Raw genomic sequence first — 25,058 nt, 5'->3', positions numbered from 1 at the left:
CCCCCTTCCGGCTCCTCCCCATTAGTGAAGCGGGAGCGGGCTGTACCACGCGTGCGGCGCCCCGCGGCGCGGAGCGTGGGCGGAGCCCTGAGGGCAGAGCGGGAGCGGCGGCGCCGGGCGGAGATGGAGCGCTGCGATCTGGGCGAGCGGCGGCAGGGGCCCATCTGGACCCGCAGGGCAGGGGCGGCCGCACCGCGGGGGTAACGGGGCCGGGCTGGGGGGAGCGGCTGCCCGAGAGGAACGGGCGGACGGGGCAGGGCCGGTCCAGGCCCACCTGAGCCTCTGCAGGGTGGTTGAAGGGGCAGCCCGGGGATACCCGGTTAGATAACGAAAGGAACACGTTCACCTTGACTTACAGAAGTGCTGCGGTTGGAAGTGGCCTCTGGAGATGCTCCCGTCCAACCCCGCTGCCGAGGCAGGGTCACCTAGAGCAGGTTACATAGGAACATGTCTAGGTGGGCATGGAATGTCTCCAGAGGGAGACTCCACAACCTCCCTGGGCAGCCTGTTTGGTGCCCTGCCATCCTCAACGTGAAGAAATTCTTCCTCTTGTTGAGGTGAACTTTTAGTTTAAGGTCATCGCTTCTCGTCCTGTCTCTGGGTACCACCGAAAAGAGTCTGGCACCATCCTCTTGGCACCCGCCTTGGAGACACTTACATGTATTAATGAGAAGGCGGAGCAGGTCCCCAAGGGGGCTGTGAAACCTCCGTACACAGGCTGCTCGGCTTGGCTGGACACTTAGCCCAGTTCAGTGCTTCCGTTTTGCTTGTACTGAATAAAATGCCATGGGGGAATTCCAAGAGATTCAACACAGTGTGGTTTGCTATGTAAATACTGTCTGGTCTAAGATGAAGAGCAGCAGCATAAATGCTGCTTTGGGGTCCTCTGCCCCAGGGGACTCAGGAGGCATCCCTGTGAACTAACTGTGTTCTCCTGGCTTAGTTTAGTGGCAGGGAAGCTTCTGAAAGGCAGAGTGATGTTGAGAAAGTCTTGGGAGGTATTATAGCTGCAGTGATAAGTACTTGTGTTTCAGGGTGGTTTTAGAAGTAGAAATCATACTTCATTTGTTAGGGTCTTTAATGTCATAATCCCACACAAGCATCACTAGATTTCAATTACAATTTAAAATATTTAATCTTTCTAGTTTCATTTTTATGGCCCTTTTATTGGAGAAAAGAATGGGCTTAACAGTGAGGTGCAATTAGTTTTATCTCTAGTCTGCACCATGGCTGTATGACTTTCTTCTGGTGTTCACTCAAACTCTGTAACATACCCCCCCAGCCCCTTGAAGGTGCTGGGTAGCATGTTCTATATCTCTGAGAGCTATCAGCATCTTGTATAACCATGGTCAGAGCATTCTGCAAGTGCTCTGCAGTCTTTCATCAGCCTGCCAATATCTGGCATAGTTTTAGGTGTTTAGTTTAACTGAATTTACATCCAAGTGATAATACAAAATCATTGGCTTGCTTAGTGTTAAGCAATAAATCCAGGAATAGCAGATCTTCCAAATCTCTATGTCCTGCTTCCTGGAAGAACCTTCCTCTTACAGCTTATTCTGCACATTTCTGCATCTGGCTCCATTTTATGAGGACAGCACCATACAAGGATAGAAGTGGAAAACTGGAAATTTTTGTTCTATAATAGCTCAGATGAATAGTAATAAATAAGGCTTTCTTCATAGAATGGTTTGGAGTGGAAGGGGCCTTAAATATCATCTAGCACCAACCCCCCTGCCATGGGTCTGAACTCCTTCCACTAGACCAGGTTCCTCAGAGCAGCATTTAACCTGGCCTTGAACACTTCCAGGGATGGAGCATCCAGAACTCTGATTGTCTCACCACCCTCACAGTAAAGAATTTTTTCCTAAGGTCTGGTGTAAACCCACTCCCTTTCAGTTTGAAGCCATTCATCCTTGTCCTGTCATTCCAGGCCTTCGTTAAAATTCTCTCTACACCTTTCTTGTAGGCTCCTTTCAGGTATTGGAAGGCCACAATTAGGTCACCTCAGAGCCTTCTCTTTTTCAGGCTTAACAATCCCAATGCTTTTGAAGGCTGTGAAAAGAAGTGATACTAAAACTGTTTTTCCCCACATCTAATCAGAGTGGTTTCTTACAGTAATGAACAGCTTCTCAGTTTTCTAGAACGTTTCTTTGCAGTAGTAATGATGAGCCAGGTTCCTTGCTGAGTGTTGAATTTGGCTTTCAGATACATCAGCATATATTAGTGTTATTCATTAATAATGGAAATCAGGTAACTGGGAACTACACAAAAGGATGATGAATGGTGAATTTCCCCCATGTGCTTTACATGTCTCCTAGCTACCTTCCAACCCAGTGAATTACCTCCTTTGTAGTATATTTTTGATATGAGAAATGCATGGGTTTAATGGAAGACTTTTCATAGAACATGGGAAATCAGAATTGTAAAATCATAAGATAGAAACATTTTAATCCTGTGTCTTGCAGATATAAATGGTAATAAAATTATTCTAAGCATGGTTGTTTTGCTGGCTTTCTTCACAGAGTTATAGTGAACATCATTCACAGTGTCCAAGGGTACCATTCAAAGACAATACATTTTCTGAATGTGGCTTTCAATAGTTCTGGGGATTCTCTCCTTGCTGGAGACCGCCAAGGGAATATATATGTTTTTGACTTGAATGGGAACAGGTAAGAATACTTCTATCAAGACTTAATTGTCTGAGACATCTGTAGCATTCAGGAGTTTGGAACTTGCCTGGACAGGATCCCACAGGTCAAGATTTAACTAGATAGTTTTAAATAGGTAATAGTTTGTTCAGGGCTGAAACTTCAACTCAGTGTCCTGTGTAGGCTCCCTAAATGTTATTTCATTAGTTTAGGTGCTCAAAAAAACCAGAGGCTTGCAACTGTAAACTGAACAGCAATGTCACAGAACTTAAGTGCTACCACCAGAAGTTATTCTTGGGCCAGTACAGATCAGTGAAAGAGCCACAAATTACAGTAGACTAAACCTAGTGCTTTCATTTGTAGAAATAAATCAATAAATCAAAATTTACTACTGAATTTTAAAATATTAGCACTGATTTTTAGATCTATTATCATTGACTTACTTACTCCCTTTGTTTATTTTTTTCTCTCTGTGAAATATATTGAATTAAGTTATTACTTCACTTGACATTAAATGAACCATAGTTTCCTAACACAATGAGAATGTTTGTTTTTAAATAGGTTCAACCTTGTTCAGAAAACAATGCAGGCTTGCACTGCTTTGGCATTTAATCTTCGCAGAAAGACAGAGTTCCTTGTGGCTTTGGCAGATTATTCTGTTAAGTGCTTTGATACAGGTAAGGAGAAATTTCAAGGCTTAAATGCTATCTGTATTGGCATGAAAACCTACATAATTTTAGTTTTGATCTTAAATTTTTGGATATTGTTTTATGGAAATAATACTATGTATTTCATGCCATCTGTCTGAAAAAGAAAAGTTTGGGCCCATGTTGGTTGTAGTCCTTGGGTAAATGACCCTAAAAGAACCTTTTGCTTTGCCAAAGTTCTTTATTCCCACTGAGTCACACAGGCATCTGTTTAACTGAAGTCTACCACAGGATTGTAGTTAGGTATGTTACTTTTTTTTAAAGTAGTTTTTTATATGTTTACTTAGAATGAGGTACTCTATTAAAGTCAAAACCAATTGACAGTATGTTAGTTTGCAACTGAACAAGTTCTTAATTATATTTACAGTAAAATATTTGAACAAAGTGACAATGTAGAAAGCAATGTCAATACTTTCAAGTATTCAAGTAGTTCTATACCCTTATTCAAAAGCAGTATTGAAAATTGACATCACAGCTGCATGTCTCTGTCTTGATTAGAAGCCAAATGGTGAAGGGCAGTGACAATTCATTCTTCCTAAGTTATTCTTTACCTATCAGAAAATGTAGTTGTAATGTCTCCATTATATCTAAATATTATCTGGATTTAAATATTTTAAAAAAAAACTGTAGGAATCAGTCATTTACAATTTTAGGGTTTGAATTTATCTGTGAAGATTTTAATACAGCACAATGTTCTTCAAAATAGAGGAAGAGTCAGAGTTAAAGCCTGAAATCCTCTGCACTTTTTCTCTTCCTTTCAACAACAGCAAGTTCAAACCTAGATGTCTGGATGCACTTAGAGAAATCTTTATTACTCCTGGGGGTACTGCATGTTTACACAGTGCTGTTTCCAGATATCCAGTCATACTGAAGAATGTTCTAAAATATGAATGGTACTCACCTAAGTCGGTACAGTTCCTTAGTGTATTGGACAGTACTTGATGGGCTCCATCGCCTTCTTTAGAATACATACTCTCTAATCCCATGTCACCTCTCAGGTGATGACAGCTTTAAGCACTCCATTGTCTGTAAGCACAGCAGATAGTTTACTGTTAGTCTTTATGAGCTGCTTTATAGCCATTTCCTATCTTTGATGCCGCAGCAGTAACTGGAACCACCCCATGGGCTGCCAGGCAAACCACCCAATGTAAACAGTGTAATTGCCATGAGTGCAGTTTGGTTGCTGAGGGAAGATTAGTGGTCATGCAGTCACAAGTGGGAGACATTGTAGTCAGAGGAGCCATTTCCTTAGAATGCAGTGCACAGCATAAAAATCTTTTGGGTTCTAAAAGAATTAATGAGCTGTTGCTTTCTGACTCTGCCTTTCTATAGTCGTAGCCGTTGTCATTAAACCTTTTTTCTTTGCACCTGTAAATAGTTGTGTAGTCATTCACACATTCTGTCCACAAGTAAAAACAAGTGCAGAATTCTAACTAGAACATTCAGTCTCAGCTTCTGTGGGTGTTCACATCAGATACTCTGTGAGGCATGCTGAACTTAACTGATCACACTGTTCATGACTTTTCAAGATTGATTTTTAGGCTAAATTAAACAAGTCTGTGCAAGTTGGCTTTCTGTGCAGAACTGAGCATAACTTACAAAATCTGTTATTTGGGGGAAAAGGTTGTGCCTCTCTAAGGTATAATAGCTATGTGAAGACTGGTACCTTTATTTCTTGTGTTGGGGTCTGATAGCAAATGGTTATATACTAGTTATGCTTAAAAATATCTTTCACAGCATAGTGTTAACAATAAAGACTAAAGTAGTAGTTGTTCCACTTTGAATGACTTTCATATCTTTTTCATCAACTTCTGCAGGAACCCAGGAGCTAGTTAGTTGGATGAGGGGCCACGAGTCGTCAGTATCTTCCATCTCTGTCCATGGCTCTGGCAAGTATGCCATCACTACTTCCACTGATACAGCTCAGCTGTGGGACTTGGACACCTTTCAGAGAATAAGAAAACTGAATGTTCGTCAGTCTGTGGGTATACAAAAGGTGAGTAAAGAGCAATTGCTAAAGGGTGAACAAGCACACCACAGTAGGTATACCATCACATGTTAAAATCACATTACTTGTAAGTAGTCTTTAAAATACTGCTGAATCTTTTTGGCCATCTTTGGGCATCTCAACTGTCATCCTATCACATCACCCCTGAAATCATGACTCAGTCACTGCAGAAATATGCTGGGAACTTTTAAGGAACCTCCATCTTCAGACATACTCAAAACTTGCTTGGACATGACCTTGACTTACCCAATTTAATTTGGAAGTTGGAGCCATCTTCCAGGTTGATCTTGCTTTGGCCTAGGGTGGGCTCAGAGGACTGTGTAGATTGATTCCAACCTGATTGATAGTGGGATTTAAGGGTGTTGTTGAAAAAACAGTTTTGATATTATAATGGTAACTTCAAATAGTCACCACCACTTGCCCCATTCAGCTTCTTATTCTGAAGCTCTTCTGTCTGTGCACGCAAAGCGCTGAATGTGGGAACAAGTGAGGCTGAAAAGGAACTCGGCAAAAAGAAATCACTGCTTTTCAGCTGAATGGTTTCTTTGCTTCTGTTTGCTGCACAGACACACTGGAACAGCACCGGATGAGAAGGATGACATGTTTGTGGTTGAAGTAGGTCTTCCTTAGCATTACACTGCTTTAAACAGGTCTGCCTGCACCACCAAATGTCACACTTCAGTCTAAGTACTACAGAAAATCCTGACCCAGTGCCTGAGCATGGCTTGCACACGTGCTGCCCTGCAGTGAATAGTCTGACAAACACCACTGAAAACCAAGGTTCTCGTCAGGCTGGCCACTAAAAAGCCATGCTGCTTTTGCAGAAAGCAAGGCTATTCATTTGAGTGTCCTCACCCAGTTCTGGGTCAGGCAGAAATTCAGTCATCTTAAAATAGTCACCTAGCAATTACTCTGTGAAAGATCATCCATAAATTTTTGTTGGTCTGTTTTATTAAAACTGTTGTGGAGTTCATGTTGCTGAAATAATCATAACATCCTCCTTCCAAAGATGGATTCATTTCTCTAGTGGAGACAAGCTTTTTCTACTGCTCAGTATCTTTCTTTGTGTAAGCTATGAGTAGGGACTTCTTCTTGGTAAGTGGCTCTTGGAATTTGGTAGGATCAGGATGTTGCAGTATGGAAACAATCTTTAAAGCCAAACACTAGTGATTATTATTGAATAGATTACATTTGGAATCAAGAGCTTGCTCTCTTGGTTTGGTGATACCATTTCTTATAAGATTATGCAAGTGATCTAGATTACATTTTCCTGTCTTTAGAATAATGGTATTTATTCTCATGCCACGATCCAAGACATACAGATAGTAAGTGCTTTACTGAAGTTCAGATTTATTATTAGACTGCAGCCTGACACTCAGTGTGCATGGGTGGATTCTTGCTTGCCCTCTGAGCCAGTGTAGCAGTGTCACACCAATCCTGTGTGCTTTTTGATGCCTCTTAAGCCCAGTTGCACTCCCACATACACCTTCTGTTAGGTTGGTATGGGGCAAAGCTAATTAAAAAAGATAGAGACTGAGGTGCAGCGTGAACAGACAACAGGTGAGACAAATGAGAATACAACACATCTACAATGACCATTTCCAAAGCAACACTGTTTATTCAACAGCTGCTTGTGACCATCCTGTGGTGTTTTTCTATGGCAAAGCAGAAAAGTAGCAACGGTTCGGTACTCCAGTTTACCAAAATTCATCTGCTCTCAGTTCATTGTCTGGTCTTCCTCAGGGTCCCTGAAGGAGGACAGACTGCTCAGTCTATCTGAAGATAAATTACTCTGGTAGCTGAGATATCTCTTTTCCCCACAGGTTACTTTTGCTCACTGTCAAGTGGCTCATTTGGTCTGAATGTCCAATTTTCAGTCACTAAGATGAAACCCAGCCCACATATCCATATTTCCAGATTTTCAAGGCCCCAAGAGATCATTCAGACCGAAACTATGAACTTTGTAGCACTGACTTAATCGCAGCCAGCAATGTACCCAGCGTTTATATTGCGTCCTCTCTGCACTCATGGGAAACAATAAAGTTTAGCAGTCACAAAAATAAGACAGATAGAATTTAATAGTTATTTCAGTGAGTTAAACTGACTTAACAAAGGGTACAACAAGTTTTAACCAGTGCAAAGAGTGCACACCTACTCCTCTCTAGGCTGTCACAGGGGACAGGGACTGGCCCTCTGTGGGATCCAAGCCTTGCACACTTACAGTAATAGTCACACCTGCCATATTTTATTTTGCCATGCACTTTGGTTAATTTAAAATGTACTTCCTTGACAACATCCCATTATTTTTTTCTTTTCCATATTCTTCCAGGTTTTTTTTCTTCCATTGAGTAACACCATTCTCAGCTGTTTCAAAGATAATTCTGTTTTTGCATGGGAATTTGATACTCTTCACTGTAAATACCAGTTGCCAACTCCTGTAGAAGGTTCTGTATTATTTTATAAGGTGTTTGCAGTTACCAGGTAAATTGCTATTTTAAACATTCTGAAGGTAGACTATAAAAATTGTGGTTTTAAACAGGTTCTCTTTCTTTATTTGAAATATTTTGTGGAAGTATTGAGCTATATACTATGATAAGCTTTTGAACTCTGCTCTGTGACTGATACTTGCAGCAAGGATAGCTGTTTTTATTATAATCCCATAACTGTTGAAATTAATTAGATTGATTTTTAGTGACCACTAAAATAAGGTTTAAACTACCCTTTAATAAAGCAAATTTTATTATTTAGGAGCTATTTTGTTCTTTCAGTAGAGTATCACAGGAATAATGGCTGATTCAAAAGTGATTTGAGAGCATAGAACAAAATGAACAATCTCTTTTTAGCTAACGCTAATTTAAATTGTAGTATGCTGATGGAACCTTTACCTGTGATCCAGGGATAGTCGGACTTTGGTAGCTGGTGGGAAGTCAAATCATCTTCATTTATGGTCTTTGCAATTAAAGCGGTTGGTAAGAATAATCCAGATGCCTGAGAAAGTGCGAAGTGTCCGTCACCTGGAATTCCTCCCTGACAGTTTTGATGGGGGCTCCAATAAGGTCAGTTTTTTCATAAAGCTTAAGACAGGAATATTTGGTTAGTGAATTCAACACCTATGCTTGGAGGGCTTCTGGGAGGCACTGGGGGTACGGGGGTATAGGATACAAAAGGAAAGTTACTGTGCTGAGTCTTTGCTCAGTCGCTCCTTTAGCTTAATGCAGTGTCGTTGCTGAATTGGGGATCCCACTTTGTTTTGCATTGGCAGTATTAACGGATGAATCCTTTTAACTTACAGGTCCTTGGAGTGTTAAGTCAAGATAATATTATGAGATTTATCAACATAGAATCATGCAAACTTCTTTTTGATATTGGGAGTCCTGAAGAGGGAATTAGTACAGCAGTGATTAGCCCCAATGGACGGTATATTGCCTCAGTAATGGAAAATGGAAGCCTTAACTTATACAGTGTCCAAGCTTTGACTCAAGAAGGAAATAAGGTAGAGTATTTTAAATTTCTTAAAAAAGCAGTAAATCCCCTTAAAGATGATACTTGTTTGCATTTGTTTTGCATCAACAGTAGTTTGCAGACATGTTGAAGTGCCATATTTAACAATACAAAAAAAACAAATAAGTGATTTGTACAGTTTTCTTCATAGTTCCTCCAGCCTGTCAGGTAATTTGATGTTTTTAAGTGATATATATCACTGTATTACTGGTGTTGGAAGGGATAGATGTTATTTCTTTCTATAGCAATTTGTGTGCATCAATTTCTTTTTGTAATGGTGTATTGGAGCAGATGGAAACAGAATAATTGTGTCTCTTCTGTTCCATTTCCTATAGGAAACATTTTGCAGCTAATGCTCTCTTAAGCTGTGGGCATGAATGGTGTTTTTGTTATTGTGATTTTGTTCTTCTTACTGTGTTATGGGATACCAGCACCCATCATTTATGGCACAATCATACACTCCTAATCCTTCCTAAATAACAAACATTCTAAATACCAGTTCTTATTTTATTACATTAATTTATTAATGGGAGTCAGCTTTCTAAATACAGAATTCCATATATCTTTAATCATCATGTCTTTGAAGTAAACAGTAACCAGCTCTGGATAATGATGGAGCTGGAGCTGAGGAAGGATGTGTAAAGATGTCACATGCATTCCATTTGCACTTTTGCTGACATGAACTGGGATATCCACTTTGTCACTTGCTTTCACAATCTCCAGCATTGAATTAATTAATACCTGCCTGACACTGAAGACTAATTAAAGTTTGTAAAGGTCTTCTGTATACTTTTAACTGGTGCTATAGAAATGCAAAGTATTTTAATGACATTGAGAAACACACTAAAGTAAATAACCTGAACATGATATACATCTATATACTATCCCAATTACATTTTTACTGTTTGCTAAGCAAGGAAATAACATGATGTTTGAGCTAGTTTGGAAGCTACATAAACCTTCTCACAGTTAGAGCAGTTTTATTCATTGACATTCTTTTTCAGGAATATACAATCTATATCTGTTTATTTACAATATAAAAGTATTTCTAGTTTTCTTTTTATGGCCATCAAACTGGAAAACATGGCATTTAAAATAAACAACAAATTACATTTCTGTGTAATCTGTCTTACAAGATTTAACCAAGGTGTTTGCACTTAATACTAGCCTCCACCAGCCATGTTCAAAGTTGTAGAAGATGGGCCCAAGTACACACCAGAGGAAAATAAACTGATCACAAAAGTGACTTCAGGAAAGTCAAAGGGTCCATGGGAATCCAAACAAAGCAAAATTCAAAGCAGATTGCTAAAAGTGCAAGCAAATACATCACTTGAAAATAAAGAGGTAGGCAGAAGTTTTTTTGCAAATATTTTGTCCTTCAGTCTGCAGTGTTTATATTTCATTGCCATTTGCTTTAAAAATAAATTCAGGCACTGTTGCATTTGGATAATTGAGCAGAGCAGGGATTAAGGAAATTTTAGTACCATTTTCTCTCTCTTTTTAGCCCATACTCCTACAGTATGTGACACAGCCAGTGCTGCCTCCAGTCTGGGGTACCTCTGCAGTTGTTCAAGCAACTTGTGACACATTTGGTATTTGCTAGATCTGATCTGATCTGCTTCCCTGCAGAAAGCAAACTGGTGCCTCTAAAATGTCTGCCTAGAATCCATTTCCTTTTTTTCTTAATTATTTAGAGATTAATGACTCTTACATTTATTCCCCTCTGCCATCATGGTTCCATTTGCTCTGTCTTTGTCTCCTGCTTTTTTTGTGTGTGTGCGTACATATAAATAAATATATTCCTGCTTATGTATCATCATATGATCTATTTCTTAAGTTAGTATTCTTTATGGTTTGCTATATTCATCATTTAATAGTACATAATTCAGTCAGTTTGGGTCTGGTCTGCTTCTGACTGAAATCAATGGCAACTGTTCTTTGAGTTCAGGAGACAGTAAATGATGTTTTGAATTACATTTTTTTTGTTGTTGAAGTTCCTAGGACTATGTAACACAGCAATATACGTGTGATTTTTTTTTTGACACTGTGTGATAAACTTCAATATTTTGCCACTCTCATCAGATTAGAGTGCAAAGAAAGAGAAAATGGTTACATTTATTGTTGATACCCTGTTTTGTAGAATGAATTGCCAAGTGGATTAAACAAGAAACGTCTGCAGGCCTTATTGAAAGGATTTGGAGAATATCCAGCTAAGTACAGGTATTTTTTGCGTGCATGTTCATGCTTGCACAAAATAAAATTGCTTGTGTTTACTGGCCTATGAAAAAGAATTTCCTTGACTAAGGCTGCATTTTAATTGCAGGATGTTTGTTTGGCGTTCCTTATTACAGCTTCCTGAAAACCACTTGGCATTCAGTAGCCTGATAGACAGGGGAATCCACAGTGCATTCGTAAATATTCAGAAAGAGTATCCTATCAAAAGTAGGAAATTGCTGAGAGTTCTACAGAGGTAAAATATGTATTTGTGTTTATTTAAATATTACAGAATTTTATTTTCATATAGTCATCTGAAATGTATCCAGTAGCTGGAATCAGCTGTGAGAAAAAATCTGAAATGACACAGTAGTGCCCTCATGCAATTTTGTTTTGGTAACTTGTACAATCCTGCATCTGTCTTGAAGTTCACAGTTTTTCTATGTTGTGGTTGTAAAATACATATTTTTGTTTGGTTTTGGATCAATGTTTTCTACACCTTTGTTTGCCTCTGTGTACAGGACCTTGTCAGCCCTAGCTCACTGGTCTGCTATCTTTGCTGAGACACCTTACATGCCGTTGCTAGCATTCCCGTTTGTAAAACTATTCCAGAACAACCAACTGATCTGCTTTGAAGTTGTTGCTACAGTAGTAGGTAAGCAATGATTTTAAAAACTCAAATATGCTGCAACATGTTTAAGCTTTCTAATGCAAAAGAGCTTTTGCTGCTGAAATGAATAAGGTATTTCCTTAGAGGTCACCAAGGTGTTTGTTACCAGGAATTAATATAGAGCTTAAAACAAAAACCTCAAACTGTGAGACTTCCTTTTGCAGTGTTTCTAGTAAAAAGTTAGCAATTTTAACAGTGTTTATAAAGTCCAATTGAAATGTATCTGGCATTTGCAAACTCAAATGTATCTAGCATAATTACATAATAATAATTAAGTATCTGAGACATGGGAAAAGTAGTCACAGCCACCCACCCCACCTGTCACCTGCTCCCAGTCAACAGGGAATGATCTCTTTCAAGGTTTTACTCTGTTTAGTTGTCCTGAGCATGTGATAACTCAAAACTAAACATTTGTCTGAATACTGGCTGTGGCTGTCTTCTGAAGAAACATTCTAAATTAAAGTGCTTTACACTTAAATTGGTTGTTGCAGCTGCTGCTAAGTCTACAGAAGATATGTGCTGCCAAGCATACGTACCCCCCTTTGCAAGCACATGCTGTTGGTGAATAAGTATCCAAGTTTACAGAAATTATTCTTAGTATGTTAAAAATTATTTGATCCAGGCTGTAGCTTTTTGAGACAGAAATACTTGTTTAAGTATTCCCATCTGCCTCCCATGCCTTAGTCCCACAGATCACAGATTTTTTTTCACTTTATATTTGAGCCAGATTAGTTCTTCAGTGTGGTTCACCATGTACTGACACAAAAACTCATGCCAGTGCAGCTGGAGGAGTAGTGTACTGTGGGTATGGTTTAGGAATACTCGGAAAGAGAAGAGATAGGAGTATCTTAAATAGGTTTTGCTGCCTGAAACAATATCTTAAATGCATCAGCTTTACAATGCAGCTTCAAGGTTGTCGTGAGTCTTTCACTCTGGAATACAGTGGATTGTGTTCAGTTTTTTGTTCTCTTTCAGTTAATTTTTGTCAGCACTGGTTTGAGTACTTTCCCAATCCTCCACTTAATGTCCTCGGTATGATGGAAAATGTTTTGGCACATCATGACAAAGAACTGCTTCGGCATTTAATAAAATACAATGTGACTTCACAGGTAATATTCTTCACAGTTTTGTACACAAAAATATGCTGCAGTGAATAATAGTGCGCTAGACTTTTATTTTGATCTATTTCTAGTTTGGGGGAGTTTTCATTAAATAACAGTTAATTATGTGGGAGTGTAAAGAATGTATCACTGTTTTCCTGGATTTTTTTCCTTGTCCATGATCAGATATATGCTACTTTAGTTCTTTAGAAGTTCTTTGCTTTCAAGTCCACATTGCTTATAAATCTACTCATCAAATTATAAATGTACCTTTTTTAACATGGACATAAGTATTATGAATTAACTTTGTAATCCCTGTTTATCACTAGGGATGATTCTAGCTTCACAAATCTAAATATAACATTTAGACATCAAGTGAAATAAGAAATGTATTTGTAATCACCCCAGATTAACTTTGAATGTTTAGAGTGGGTGATGAAACTTACCTTGAAATGTTCTGGTTTATTTCCTCTTTCTTTAATAAATTGATAGATTCTTGGTATAAGGCAAGAAAAATCATATTATTTCTTTAAAAAGAATGGTAAAATTGTACTAATGTGTTATTTTGTCAATTTTCCCAAATAATTTAGGTTTATGCTTGGCCTCTCCTAGAAACACTATTATCTGAGGTTCTAACAAGAGAAGAATGGCTGAAAGTCTTTGACAATATATTCTCCAACCATCCTTCATACTTTCTAATGATTGTTGTTGCCTATATTATATGTTCCAGAGTTCCCTTGCTCCACTGTACTCAAGCAGCAGATTTTGAGGTAAACATCTTCATATTTGAGTCAATCATGTGGAAAAGATGTATAAAATATTGTATATGTTGTTAGTTACAAGAAGATCCATTTCCACATTAATATCTGGTACTTGACAAACACACAATAAATGAGTAAAACATTGAGCAGTTTCCTGCATTTTCATGCAAGGAGAATGTTAGAAGCTTTCATAAGCTTTCTAATGTCACTAAAAGCCATTTTCAAAATTTCAGTGGTTCATCAAGCACAAAATAATTCTGTCTCTTTTTTGAGGATCTAGTATGGACTTCTTCCTCTGGAGACAATACACAATAATTCTGTGATGTTGTTTCATTATCCTCTTGCCAGATTTTCAAAATTAGGCAGTATTATTGGAGGTTCTCTGAAGCTTAATTAAAATATTTCCTTATGTTTAATGTTCCATGGGAAGAGGATTCTTTTTCTTATGAAAATATCTCTGTAGGCAAACAAAGGTTTCCTCCTCTAAAATGTGCTTATGAGCACTCAGTTTGACTGACATCAAGCAGATAACATTATTGCTATGTTTAATAATGACCATTTAGAGATGTTCTTGGTGGATAAGATCTTTGGCAGGAAGAGTAGTCCTGCAAGAGGAGAAACTTCTGAGCTGCATGGCTGAACACTGAAAGTCAAGGCAGGTTTATCCAGTGCTAGGAGTCACTGTTGGACACGGTAAATTGACGCCCAGCTTCCCAAATCCTTTACATAGCTGCCATTTGAAGAGAAGGAAAAGAACCACAGCATCCTTTCCCACCTTGAAGAAGTTTGGTTCAAGTCACTTGAGCTGGTGATGTTTTATGAATTGGTAGGGAACACTTTAAAAACTTTTAAAATTAACTGTTGAATTACAGATTTTTCTAATTTTCCTGATTATTCCCAAATATGTGTATTAAAAATAAATATATATTTATGTAAAAATACACAAAAGTGCATGATATTGTGTAGAATGTAAATGGCAGCATGTCTCTTACAGTATTTCTTTCATCATCGTAACAACGTGGACATTAATGTTGTGATTAAGGAAGCCTATCATCTTATGGAGGCTACACCACTGGATATCCATCCACAGCACATGCTTGATGACTTCACACCACTTACAAAAGGACAGTACCCTGTATTCAATAAATATCCCACGTTCATTGTGGATTATCAAGCTCGGGAATGGGAGAAGATCAGGCAGGATGAAATCGAATACTTGCGAAAGAGGTATTAGTGGGAAATTGAAGACAGTCTCAGGCTGGGAGGGACAGGTGGACATAATTGCCTTTGTATGTTGTAATGTGTATGCTTGAGAAAGGAGATAAGAAAATTCAGGAAAATGACTTTAAATAGCTGCTAAAGATTGAGAGTTACTTGGTTTGACATGTTTTTGCATTAAATCATTAGTCTTATGTTAAATAAAAAATGTTTGCTAATTAGCAGAAGATATTGGGCCACAGGTCACCAAACATGGAAGCTTAAAGCCAGAGCCCAAACCTCTGTTGACCTTGTGGAGTCCAAGGTTTTTAAGGGCCAAGGAATTCTTAGCTTGCTATTGAAATCAGTGGGTACCATGATGCCAAGGCACCCTTAGGAAGTATCTGAGCTCATCTGTAATGCCCTGTTGTCTCTAACAGTCAGTATGGTAACTTCCTCATGTACTTTGTCACTACGATGGGAATGCCATATTCTTTCACGTCATCTCATTTCAGCAGTTCTTTGCTAGTACTGTCATCAATTTCAAAGAAATCAAGTAATTTCTTGATATTTGGTATGAATAATTAACATGTGTCCTCCTTACATGTAGACAATTAGCACATGAATCAGAAGCCAAAGCACAGGAACAGAAAGCAGAAGATGAAGCCTGGTATCGAAAGCAGAAATTACTTCGAGAAGCTGAAGAGCAGAAGCGAAAAATGCTGCTGGAAGAAGAAGAGAAGTTAGCAGAACAGAGGCAGAGGTATTAGAATACAGGAAGCATTAGGGGTCTGGCTACTGTAGCCTGCTATTACGTTTTTAACCATGAGTAAAGGAGAAATAACCACTAATTTGTATAAATTGTAATGTGGGATAACTGTGGTCTGGTGGGTCATATTTTGGTGTAGGAATTAAGTGATCCTGGGTTGTATTACTACCTCACCTATTACTCCCCAGAGGGAATACAGCAGATTCGAGGTCAAGTCGCTTCATATTTTTGTCTCAGCTCCCAGGCATTTGTCTGGTTCCTTTGGATTGGGAAGTCTCTTAAACAGTCAGTTGCTGTGTGTCTGCACACTGAGACTTCAGATTTGCATTGTGGGCAGACCCACACTGCAGATACGAGAGTCTCTTACAGGATCAGTGACTGTACACAGCCTTGGATTTCTAGTGGATCTAGAAAAAAAACTGCTTTGTGTATCAGTTGATAAGCAAAGAGTCATTATAGTAATAAAGCTGAACTGTAAGTTTGTGCATTTTGCAGTTGTGAAGGTTTTGAGGGAATTTCAACATCTCCATAGTTTCTTAGATGAACTACAGTTAATCATGGAATCATTTAAGTTGGAAATTACCTTTAAAATCATCATATCTAACATTTAACCCAGCACTGCCAAGTTCACCATTAAACCACCACATTTTTGAGCACATCTCCTAAACCTCTTTATTCACAAACTAATCCTTGAGTTTGTGGTTTTGTTCCTTGAAAGAGTTTCATATTTACCAAATAAACTGGGGACTAATTTTGTGCAGCAAGAGGAACACTGGCAATTATTCTAAGGAGTAGTTTCCAGTTTTGGATCCCTGCAACACTAAACTAGTACTTACTAAAGTGGAGCAGAAGCAGGGCACAGGGCTTCAAATTTTAACTGGAGATACTGCCATTAGAAGATGTGTGTCTGTGAATTTAATTTTGTCTCATAAATGAAAACTGGACAATTTACAGGAATGAAAGCAACTGTCCTAAGCTTTGTTAAGCTGGAGATGAGCTCACAGTAATTAATGGCCAACTGCATTGCATGTTTGTGCTCTTTGGTACTGACCATTTACATATACACTATTATTTCTGTTATTTGTTTATTTCCATTTATTTATTTTGGCCTTGAAGGCTTGCTGTTGGGAAAAAAGAACTGAAAGTAAAGGAACTGCAACTTCTAGATGCTTCAAGAAGGCGTTTTCTGAACTACCAGCAAGATCAGCTTCAAATGGAACTGAAACGTCTCGATGATGAAATTGCAAGAAAGGTTGAGTATTGCTCAAACAATTGTTTTCTATAAGGTTTAATAGGGAAAGTAAAAAAGGAAAAAATGCATAACTAAAATTTCAGTTGATATACTGTAATTTGTGAGCCCAGAGGTGTATTTAGAATGAGGCAGACTGCTTTAAGTGGTAAATGTAAAATTTAACAGTTTTATTTGGCACTTAGTATGTTCCACTGGCTTGCTTTAACTGGCAAAATTCCTGCGAGAAGCCAGAGTCACCTGATTAGTGACAGTGTTGAAAAATGTAATTGAGCTCCTTAAAGGGCTAGTGAATTAATTCTCAGCTGTCTGTGGGCTGTATGTCCAGATTGCACATTAAGTCTGCCATTGTTTGAGAGGCTCTGCAGTGGCCTGTGGTCAGGTCTGGCTCTGCTTCCAAATCACTAACCTGGACACCATGGCATGCAGGTGCTGAGAATGGAAGCTTTTGCAACTCATGGGCACAAATTGAGCCTTTGCAGGACTATTCCTTGTGGCTCAATAACACACTTTGCAGGGCACAGTGCAGCTGGGTGGTTGTTTCTGCAGTCAGGGCACTGTAACACTCCTTAGCTCCAGCTCAGCACAGGTTCTGTGAGGTGCAAAGCAGCCACTTCCCCTTCTGCCTACTGTCCTCCACAGAATTCTGGCTTCAGAGACTCCTTACTTGATTCAGAGCTGCACCTGGCAAGTTTTTAGCATTAGCTCAAGACTGGTATTTCCCTAACATAGCTTGGCTGGATGCAAAACTCTTCCTGTGCCTCTTTTCCACCTTGCCCTGTGCTTCTGTTATGCAGTATTTTCCATTCTTCATATGACAGAATGTCAGTCAGAACTTACGGGCGTCAGGGGTTGGATATTCTACTTGATAATTTTTTTTAAAGCAGAAGAATTTCTTTACTGTGTTTTCATGTGTTTCTCTTCCAAACAAGGCATCTATGAGAGAGCAGGAAACAGCTGCTGCTGTTCAAGATATAGAACTACGGCAGATGGAACTTGAATCACAAAAACAGCTTTTTGAACAGGTAATTATTGGGGAACTATACTAAATACAAATATTTAATGGTTCTTCGTTTGAAGTTCTTGGATTTGATTGTGTTCCTTCAGCCAGACCTTGTGAAGAGAAAGGGGGCCTATTTTCTTTCTCTTTAAAAACTGTTTTTTAGAATAAATCCTCTGTTGATAAAAGCATTAACACAACTCACTGTTATCTTGGGGAGTTTTGGGTGAAAATACTCATACCCTCCTCATTTTATTCTTCTCCTGTGCTGAGGTATAATTGGTTGCTGCAGGGTTTAGTTGTGGGCTTGGCTGCTTGAGGGAAGTGAGGAACATGTAAACAAGAAATAAATGTATAACAATGTGTTCCTCATCCAGAAACTCCCACCTTTTCATCTGTGATATCCAGACATATCTGCATTTTCTGGATAGAACAGTATAGCAGATTGATGTAGGTGATGAAAAAATGTCTAGCTGCCAACAACATCATTAAGCAAAAAGGAGTGGATGGTTCACTGGGAATGTGCAGTTCCTTTCTGAAATGACTGATTTGTTCAGAAATATGGCTATTCAATAATAAACAGTTTTAACCAGTAATTCTGTTTAAAGTTAAATTTTACTTAATTATTATAAATAATTTTTATAAATTACTGCAAAGCAAGGATGCCAATGGAAGGCTTTAGAAAGTTAAAACATGTTCATTTTGATTAAAAATACTCAGTTAAGTGTTTAGAAATCAAAGCTACATGTATCCATCTTGAGTATGTGTAGGTCCAGTTAAATAAAGGACTAGTAGACATCCAGCTCTCTGACCCTCATTTTGAAACGTGTCAACATATATTTGAGTTTTTTATAGCTTTTGGTCATAAACTTCTTATAATCCATATTGAGAATGAATGGGCTAAATTTGTTAGCCTTTATTCAATACACAGACAACTGTATTGTAGATAAATAACACAAACCAGGCTAAGCTCATATATTCTGGTACATGTAAAGTCAGCTCTCTAAGGGAACTAATTTTACAGTGATCATCCTCTCTAGGCTAGAAAGGTAGCAATTATTTAACTAGCTGAGGATCTCTGCCCACAAGAGTCTGTGCAGACAGGCTTTCCCTGCACTGTTCACTGTTGCCATCAGCAAGGGTCCCTACTCCAGCTTCGAAGGATAGATCAATAAATCAATAGATTCCTACAGGCCTGGGAAGGGGTTATAACTTTTGCAGAAAATTGTGTAGATGTGCCCTGGTCAATGCAAAGAAAAGGTGGAACACTAAAATCCTGTTTCTAGATCTGCTGCTGGGCTGTACTACTTTGGCAAATCATCTCTGTGTCCAAGCTGCAGATGTGTTTATTGCAGGTCCCAGTGCCGTGAAACACAGTTTATAGTTGTGAAACATTTTGAGATTTTGGCTAAAATTTGCCATAAATTGTGTAATATTTTCATAATTAATCTAGTTCATTTAGGTTGGAATTCTGCTTTTATTCACCATAGTAATCTGGAGAATGGAATTACATCCCCTCTCAAGACTCAGGCAACTGTTATGACTCATGCTTCATCTAATTCCAAGTGGATAAAACAGCAGGGTCTATGACTTTCTTGGACAGCTATGATATGTAGTGGGATGAGATGTGTGGATATATTCAGATACTAGTTTAATGAAATTTTAATAAATGTTAAAGAGATGGAATTACCAATGTGAACTAGTAGCTTAGCAACAGTAATTTTTGTTTGTGTGCTTGGCAGCATCTAATCAAAGACCAAGAGGGAGTTACAAAGGAAATGAAAGAAGAGGTAGAAGCCCATCGAAGAAAGGTGGATCTGGAAGATCAACGTGTTCAGAGATTGATAGAAATAGATAGAGAAGAAACACAGAAAGCTCATACAGTAAGATGATTGTATCTGAACAAGTGTTCTAGAGAGTCAGTATATTAACTTATGCAAGTAGTACTGCTTAATAGTATTTTGACTGTAATTAACTTGTTCAAGTTAATAAGGAAATATTTTCTAAAGAAATCTAATTTATAATTATATATTATTTATATATTATTATACAATATATGTTATTATGTAATATATAATACATTTTATATTATTATATATTGTTAATATATCCTATATTAATCAATTAAGATTCTGTGTTCAAAATTTTGAGCTCTCCAAAAATCTGACTGAAGTGTCCAAACAGCTGAATAATATTGAAATTCTCTGGACCTGCCAGAAATATTAGCTTTTTTTTTTTACTTCTCAAAACTTAGAAAGCATGTAAGACTCAAAAGTGCTTTTCAAAACAAGTCATCGTCCTGTTAAGGAACATGCTTTCTTTGTAACCATAATGAAATAAAAGATGGCCTCAAAGGAGATTTCAGCTGGTAGTACTTGGCAAGAAATTCAGCTGTAGAAGCTGTCTTCTAGATCACAGTAATGAATGTCTATAGCTTGACATTAGGAATTGCTCAGATTTTCAAGCTCAGAGCTTGTAACTGCACAGTTGGAAAAATAGCTGCAGCTATCCCACTGCCCATATGTTTAGCATCTGCATTTGTATATTGTCTAGAAATAAACATATGGGTCTGAATTTTTGTAAACAGCATTTGATTTTTGGAAGCAGATGGATGTGGGTGAAAGTATTGGCATTCAGGTATCAATTTTATGTCAGCTGCACCTGTTAGTGAGTGGTTCTAGCAAGGACATCTGACAGGGATACTGGAGAACACCTCAGTTTGTTTTGCTTGGTCTGTAGGTAAGGCTGTGCAGTTGGAATATGAATGAATTTCTGCTAAGAAAGGTGTTTTATTAGGTGGCTGAAGAAAATTTAGCCAAAGCTGAGCAGAAGCACATTGACACTGACTGGAGGCTGCAAGCGCAGCGGAGACTTAGGCGTGATGATCAGGACCGGGAGAGGTGCTACAAAGAGATTGTCAAGCTCCTGCATGACAACAGGGTGAAAGAAGCTGAACTGCTAAAGGCCATGAGGGAGACTGAAGAAAAAAAGGTATTTGCGTAATTTCTTTTTCTAAGTGGGCCTGGCAAAAGTGTAACTGTCTTTTGCCTGTAAGGGGGAGTGCAGAAAGCTGAAATTCATTAGAGAAATATTTTGTTAGAACTCTCTGTTTTAACTGGAAGTTTCTGGGAGCACAAGAGTGAATTGGTAAGGATGTTTTAGCCTTAGGGAAAGCATATTCCTATTTCTGTAAGTTCCTCTCATTTTTATTCTCTGACCCAAGACTTTTACCTTTTTCCAGATGTTTGAATGAGACATTTTTCAAAATGAAACCTTCACACAGCTGACTAACATATTTTGATTTTAGGGTAAAGTGTAATCAGTAATAATCCAGATGGTCCTATTTGTTGCTTTTTCCTTACAACACATCTGTTGAAGACATTTAATATCTCTGTTGCACAGTGGGAAGAGGTTGTACACAATAAAGCTCAACTGGAGGAAGAGCAGAAGGCGGCTGCTGCTGCAGATGGGCACAGGAAGCAGTTCTTAGATGACAAAATGAATGATGCATTAGAATTGGCTGAGAAGCTGCAAAAGGAAGATGGCTGTTTTGGTGAGCATCTAGATAATACAGTTCCGTGTGGATGTTGGCATGAAGCATTCAATGACTGAATATAAATGAACTGTCCAATATTGGGGATAAACTTAAGCATAACTCCTTTACTAAGCACTCCATAAGTGCTTTTTGGCAATATTCTTTCCTTAAACTGATATGTCTGTTTTCCAAGGCCAGACTTGGAAAGAAATCTCAGTTTGATATCTGTCAAGTGCAGCAATATAAATGGCATTTTTGGTAAGAGCACAGCTCTAGGTCATCTTAAAACAATCGTAAAATCACATCCATTCAAAATTTTCTGGCAGATAATGTTGTCCTGTGATGACATACAGTATTATATCAAGGAATGGATTTTCCAAGTGTTTGTTCAAAAAAAACCCAAACAAACCCCAACATATTTATGTGCTTCCAGAATTGGCCAGTACATCCTTCTCAAGTGCTGCATATGTGTGTTTTTGCAGGTATTTCTCCTATCCTCCCACCATGCTTCCAAGGCTCACATAAAATTAATGATTAATATTAGGGTTAGGTGATTAGTATTGCTTTGGGCAAACTTTTTCAGCCTTTGTCCTTATTTACCTAATGTTTAGTATGGAGTAATTTGCAACTGTGCATAGTTAAAATGGGTGGCTCCTACAAGCATGAGTAGCCATATTCCATATGATCTTAGTGGCCTATTTGTCAGAAGATTAATTACATAGGAAGAAACAGCACATGTAATTTCTTAAAGAGCTGTAATTTCTTAAAGGGAATTTTAAGAAATTAATGAAATTACAGAGCTGTAATTCCTTAAAATGAAATGCAGTGATGCATAGCTTTGACCCGAAGAGTAGAAACATTGACCTCTAATTCTGAGCAAATTGTACTTGCCATTAACTGAAGTGGGTGATTGTTCTAGGTTTGTTTCCTGGTGAAAAACTGTTTTACCTCCAGCTAGAAAAATTCACTAGAAGCTTCAATATTTTTAATTTATAAAGAACCCTTCTTTCCTTTTCCCACAGAGAGCCTGCACAATTTAAAGGCCAGGTGTACAGAGAGAGGGGTAGAAGTCCAGCAGGTGCCAAGGTCTGGAAACATATGTCTCGATGATTTGTCTACATTAGCATCATCACCACACAGTAAGTTTCTAAGTTAGGAGTCTCTTTCACATTTAGCTTCAGAGCATTGCTTGAACACCTGGCTGTGTGATTGAGTCATTAGTTGTGTGGGTGTTTAGTTGATAGTAAACCAATTTATTGTTGTGTTCTCTTTCACACCTGCAGAAGATGTCTTTGCTACCAGGGGTGGCACAGGTAGGAAGTGCCTGAAGTGTGTCATGTTATGAGAGTGGTCCTAGTAAACCTCAGCCTAGTTTAGATGCATTCTAACCTGATCATCTTGCCCATGCTTTTCCTGTCTTCATAGCTGTTTATGGTTTGGGAATGTTGAGAGGATGTAGAGCTACCTTTCGTCAAAATCTGACTGGAAGTGATAGTCAAGAATTAATCTAATTTCCTCTGGTCTGTCCTAGTTACTCTGGCAGTGAAAGCACAGTTGAAATTCCCATGCACCTTATGTACAAAAGTCTGCAGACAGTGGGAACTGAGATAAGGGAAACTCCCCTTTGAGAGGGTATCCCAGAGGGGCTCAGCCTTGAGGAGACCGAGATCCCACAGCAACACTGTGGACCTGCTGTAGCCCCCATTAGCATCTGACCTGGTGGCAAACAGAGGCACCGCTTTCAAAGAACTTGCTCTTACCAATCTGAGGGCTGCCCCACATCCAGTGGTACTGAAAACCAGCATTTCTCTGCCAGAGATGTCCGTTTTCCAACAGGTATTTGTAGTGTTGATGGAAAACAGCTAGATGCAATATCAAGTTTCTTGCACTTCAATGTCTTTAGGCAGAAGACGAGCAGAACTGGCACGCCAGGAGCGGGAGCTGATGGCAGAAGTGTGGCGGCTCAGACAAAGGCTCACCTCACGGGCCCAAACCAGGCACTCTCCAGCTACAACATGGTCACCTTGAGACAATTTGCTCTGGACCTTAGCTATAGTTTCAAATTATTAATCACAGAAAAGCTAAATATGTATAGTGTGATGCAGGATGTATCATAGACTGTTTATTAAAGGCTTTTGGAGATATTTTTATATAAGAATAAAATCCTAGCTAGAAAATATGTCTTTTGTTTGTAACTTCGTTATTTTTTACTTCTAAAATAAACTCATTTTTTACCATTAAGTTACTGAGTGCAGAGTTTTTGTATATTTCATTTTTTCTGATGGCTGCCCTGGCTTGAAGAAACAAACCACTGTTAAATGTTGGTTTTGTCAATGATGTGTCAATGATTCTACAAGTTTCAGCAGGGAAGTTTGCATTTAGAGAAAAATATCCTTTCTGGTGAGAGCTAAACATTGAAACCAAGGCCCAGAGAGCACCTGCTGCTGGAGATGAGTGTAAATTTTACACATATTAGCAGGTTCATTTCATGAGAAAAAATGGGAGAGAGGATCTAAACAAATACCTTGCTCTTCATAGTGTTTGTGGTACTGATGGCTAATGCTTTTGACCCAAGAATCAAGAACATTATGTGGTGTTACAGTAAAAAAGAATAGGGCAAAGTAAATTGAAGTGATGCATCCATAATTGCTACACACAGTGCTGATACAGGGGTAGACTTGGCCCTGTGAAAATACAAGGACTGGGATCTTAATTTGTTCTGCTTCCCCTGGGGTTTTGCTGATGCTCTTTGGGATGGCAGCATTGGAGCAGGGCTGCTGGTGCTGGCCCTGGGGGCTGAGGCACTGGGACTGCCAAAAATGATACTTCTAACCAGCAGCTTTTTGTCACCTGGCGCTGGGAACAGCTTCTGCTTCTTGTTAAATTACATGAAAATCTAAAAGCACAAAGGTACTTGGTTATCCTTTCCTTAGCATCCTCTGCATCTGGAAGTAGAGTCACATTAGCAGCAACCAGGACGCATGGAAATCTCATTGCAGCCCTTACTGTGAAGAGGCATCATTCCTTTTCAAAGAGAGAAAAATGCAACAGGCCAGATCATCTCAGAGGCAGAAGTAGATGAGAAAATCTGTCTTTTTCCAATGACTGTCACGGAGTTTACATATGATTATTTCTATATTTAAAGGGAAGTAATAAACCCACTGAGGTTTTAGCCTGCACTGTGGGCTGTACGTGTATGCGCTTGTGGTTTGTACAAACGGCAAAGCTGTAAATGTGCATAAACTGGAGTGTTTCTGGCAGGCAGGGCCGGTGTCCTGCCGTGTCCCCACAGCAGCTCCTGTGCCCTGGCCACAGCCTGACCCCGGGAGTGCCCACCGCCCACCGCAGGAGCCCTTTCCCCGTCCCCACATCGCTCTACGGGCTCGCAGGCAGCGCAGAGGCTGAAAACCGGCTGCCAAAAGCTAGAACAGCTGCAGAAGTTAATGCCCGGAGCCCAGCACCGGGACAAACAGGCCCTTGACCTGCAACTGCAGCTTCGGAAATCACGACAAACACGTCTTGGAAGTCACCCACCGGCTCTGAGCGCCGTGTCGTGCGAGTTGGTCGCAGCTGAAAGCGCAGGGGAGGCGGCAAAAGTGCGGCCCGCCTTTGCCCCGTGTGAGGATCGAACTCACGACCTTCAGATTATGAGACTGACGCGCTACCTACTGCGCTAACGAGGCGGCTGAGAACGCTACC

At 39.1% G+C, this 25,058-nt stretch overlaps 1 protein-coding gene and 1 non-coding gene across 3 annotated transcripts; one reads left to right on the top strand and one right to left on the bottom strand.

Annotated features, from left to right (window-relative positions):
* The first annotated feature begins 86 nt into the window (after positions 1 to 86).
* On the top strand, positions 87 to 23,600 carry TBC1D31 (TBC1 domain family member 31). Of its 2 annotated transcripts, XM_005517385.2 has the most exons (22): positions 87 to 200; positions 2,523 to 2,669; positions 3,210 to 3,325; positions 5,173 to 5,351; positions 7,693 to 7,844; positions 8,260 to 8,419; positions 8,656 to 8,856; positions 10,032 to 10,208; positions 11,005 to 11,084; positions 11,188 to 11,334; positions 11,600 to 11,733; positions 12,724 to 12,857; positions 13,439 to 13,618; positions 14,604 to 14,836; positions 15,417 to 15,569; positions 16,692 to 16,827; positions 17,757 to 17,849; positions 19,567 to 19,707; positions 20,621 to 20,815; positions 21,227 to 21,377; positions 22,382 to 22,498; positions 23,263 to 23,600. In XM_005517385.2, the coding sequence occupies exons 1-22, from the start codon at positions 124 to 126 to the stop codon at positions 23,385 to 23,387; spliced, it is 3,228 nt and encodes a 1,075-aa protein (XP_005517442.2). In that variant the 5' UTR covers positions 87 to 123; the 3' UTR covers positions 23,388 to 23,600. The 2 variants fall into 2 exon arrangements, with proteins under 2 accessions (XP_005517442.2, XP_087919682.1); XM_088063556.1 differs by lacking the exons at positions 87 to 200; positions 3,210 to 3,325 and having other exon boundaries at positions 2,628 to 2,669.
* Positions 23,601 to 24,969: 1,369 nt separating this feature from the next.
* On the bottom strand, positions 24,970 to 25,042 carry TRNAM-CAU (transfer RNA methionine (anticodon CAU)). The gene has a single exon. It is a non-coding gene; the product is annotated as a tRNA-Met (tRNA).
* Positions 25,043 to 25,058: the final 16 nt, after the last annotated feature.

The sequence above is a fragment of the Pseudopodoces humilis genome, chromosome 1, assembly GCF_049639895.1.
Source record: "Pseudopodoces humilis isolate 2021_Gansu_Grassland_sample_001 chromosome 1, ASM4963989v1, whole genome shotgun sequence".
Classification (NCBI taxonomy): domain Eukaryota; kingdom Metazoa; phylum Chordata; class Aves; order Passeriformes; family Paridae; genus Pseudopodoces; species Pseudopodoces humilis.
Note: the sequence above shows the minus strand (reverse complement) of the source record. Positions and strands in the feature narration are given on the sequence as shown.

Excerpts from the sequence above, each read along its gene's own strand:
- TBC1D31 (XM_005517385.2), top strand. The coding sequence starts at position 124 with ATGGAGCGCTGCGATCTGGGCGAGCGGCGGCAGGGGCCCATCTGGACC. Across the intron at positions 5,352-7,692 it reads AGTCTGTGGGTATACAAAAG|GTTTTTTTTCTTCCATTGAG; the intron begins GTGAGTAAAGAG and ends ATATTCTTCCAG. Across the intron at positions 22,499-23,262 it reads ATTAGCATCATCACCACACA|GCAGAAGACGAGCAGAACTG; the intron begins GTAAGTTTCTAA and ends CAATGTCTTTAG.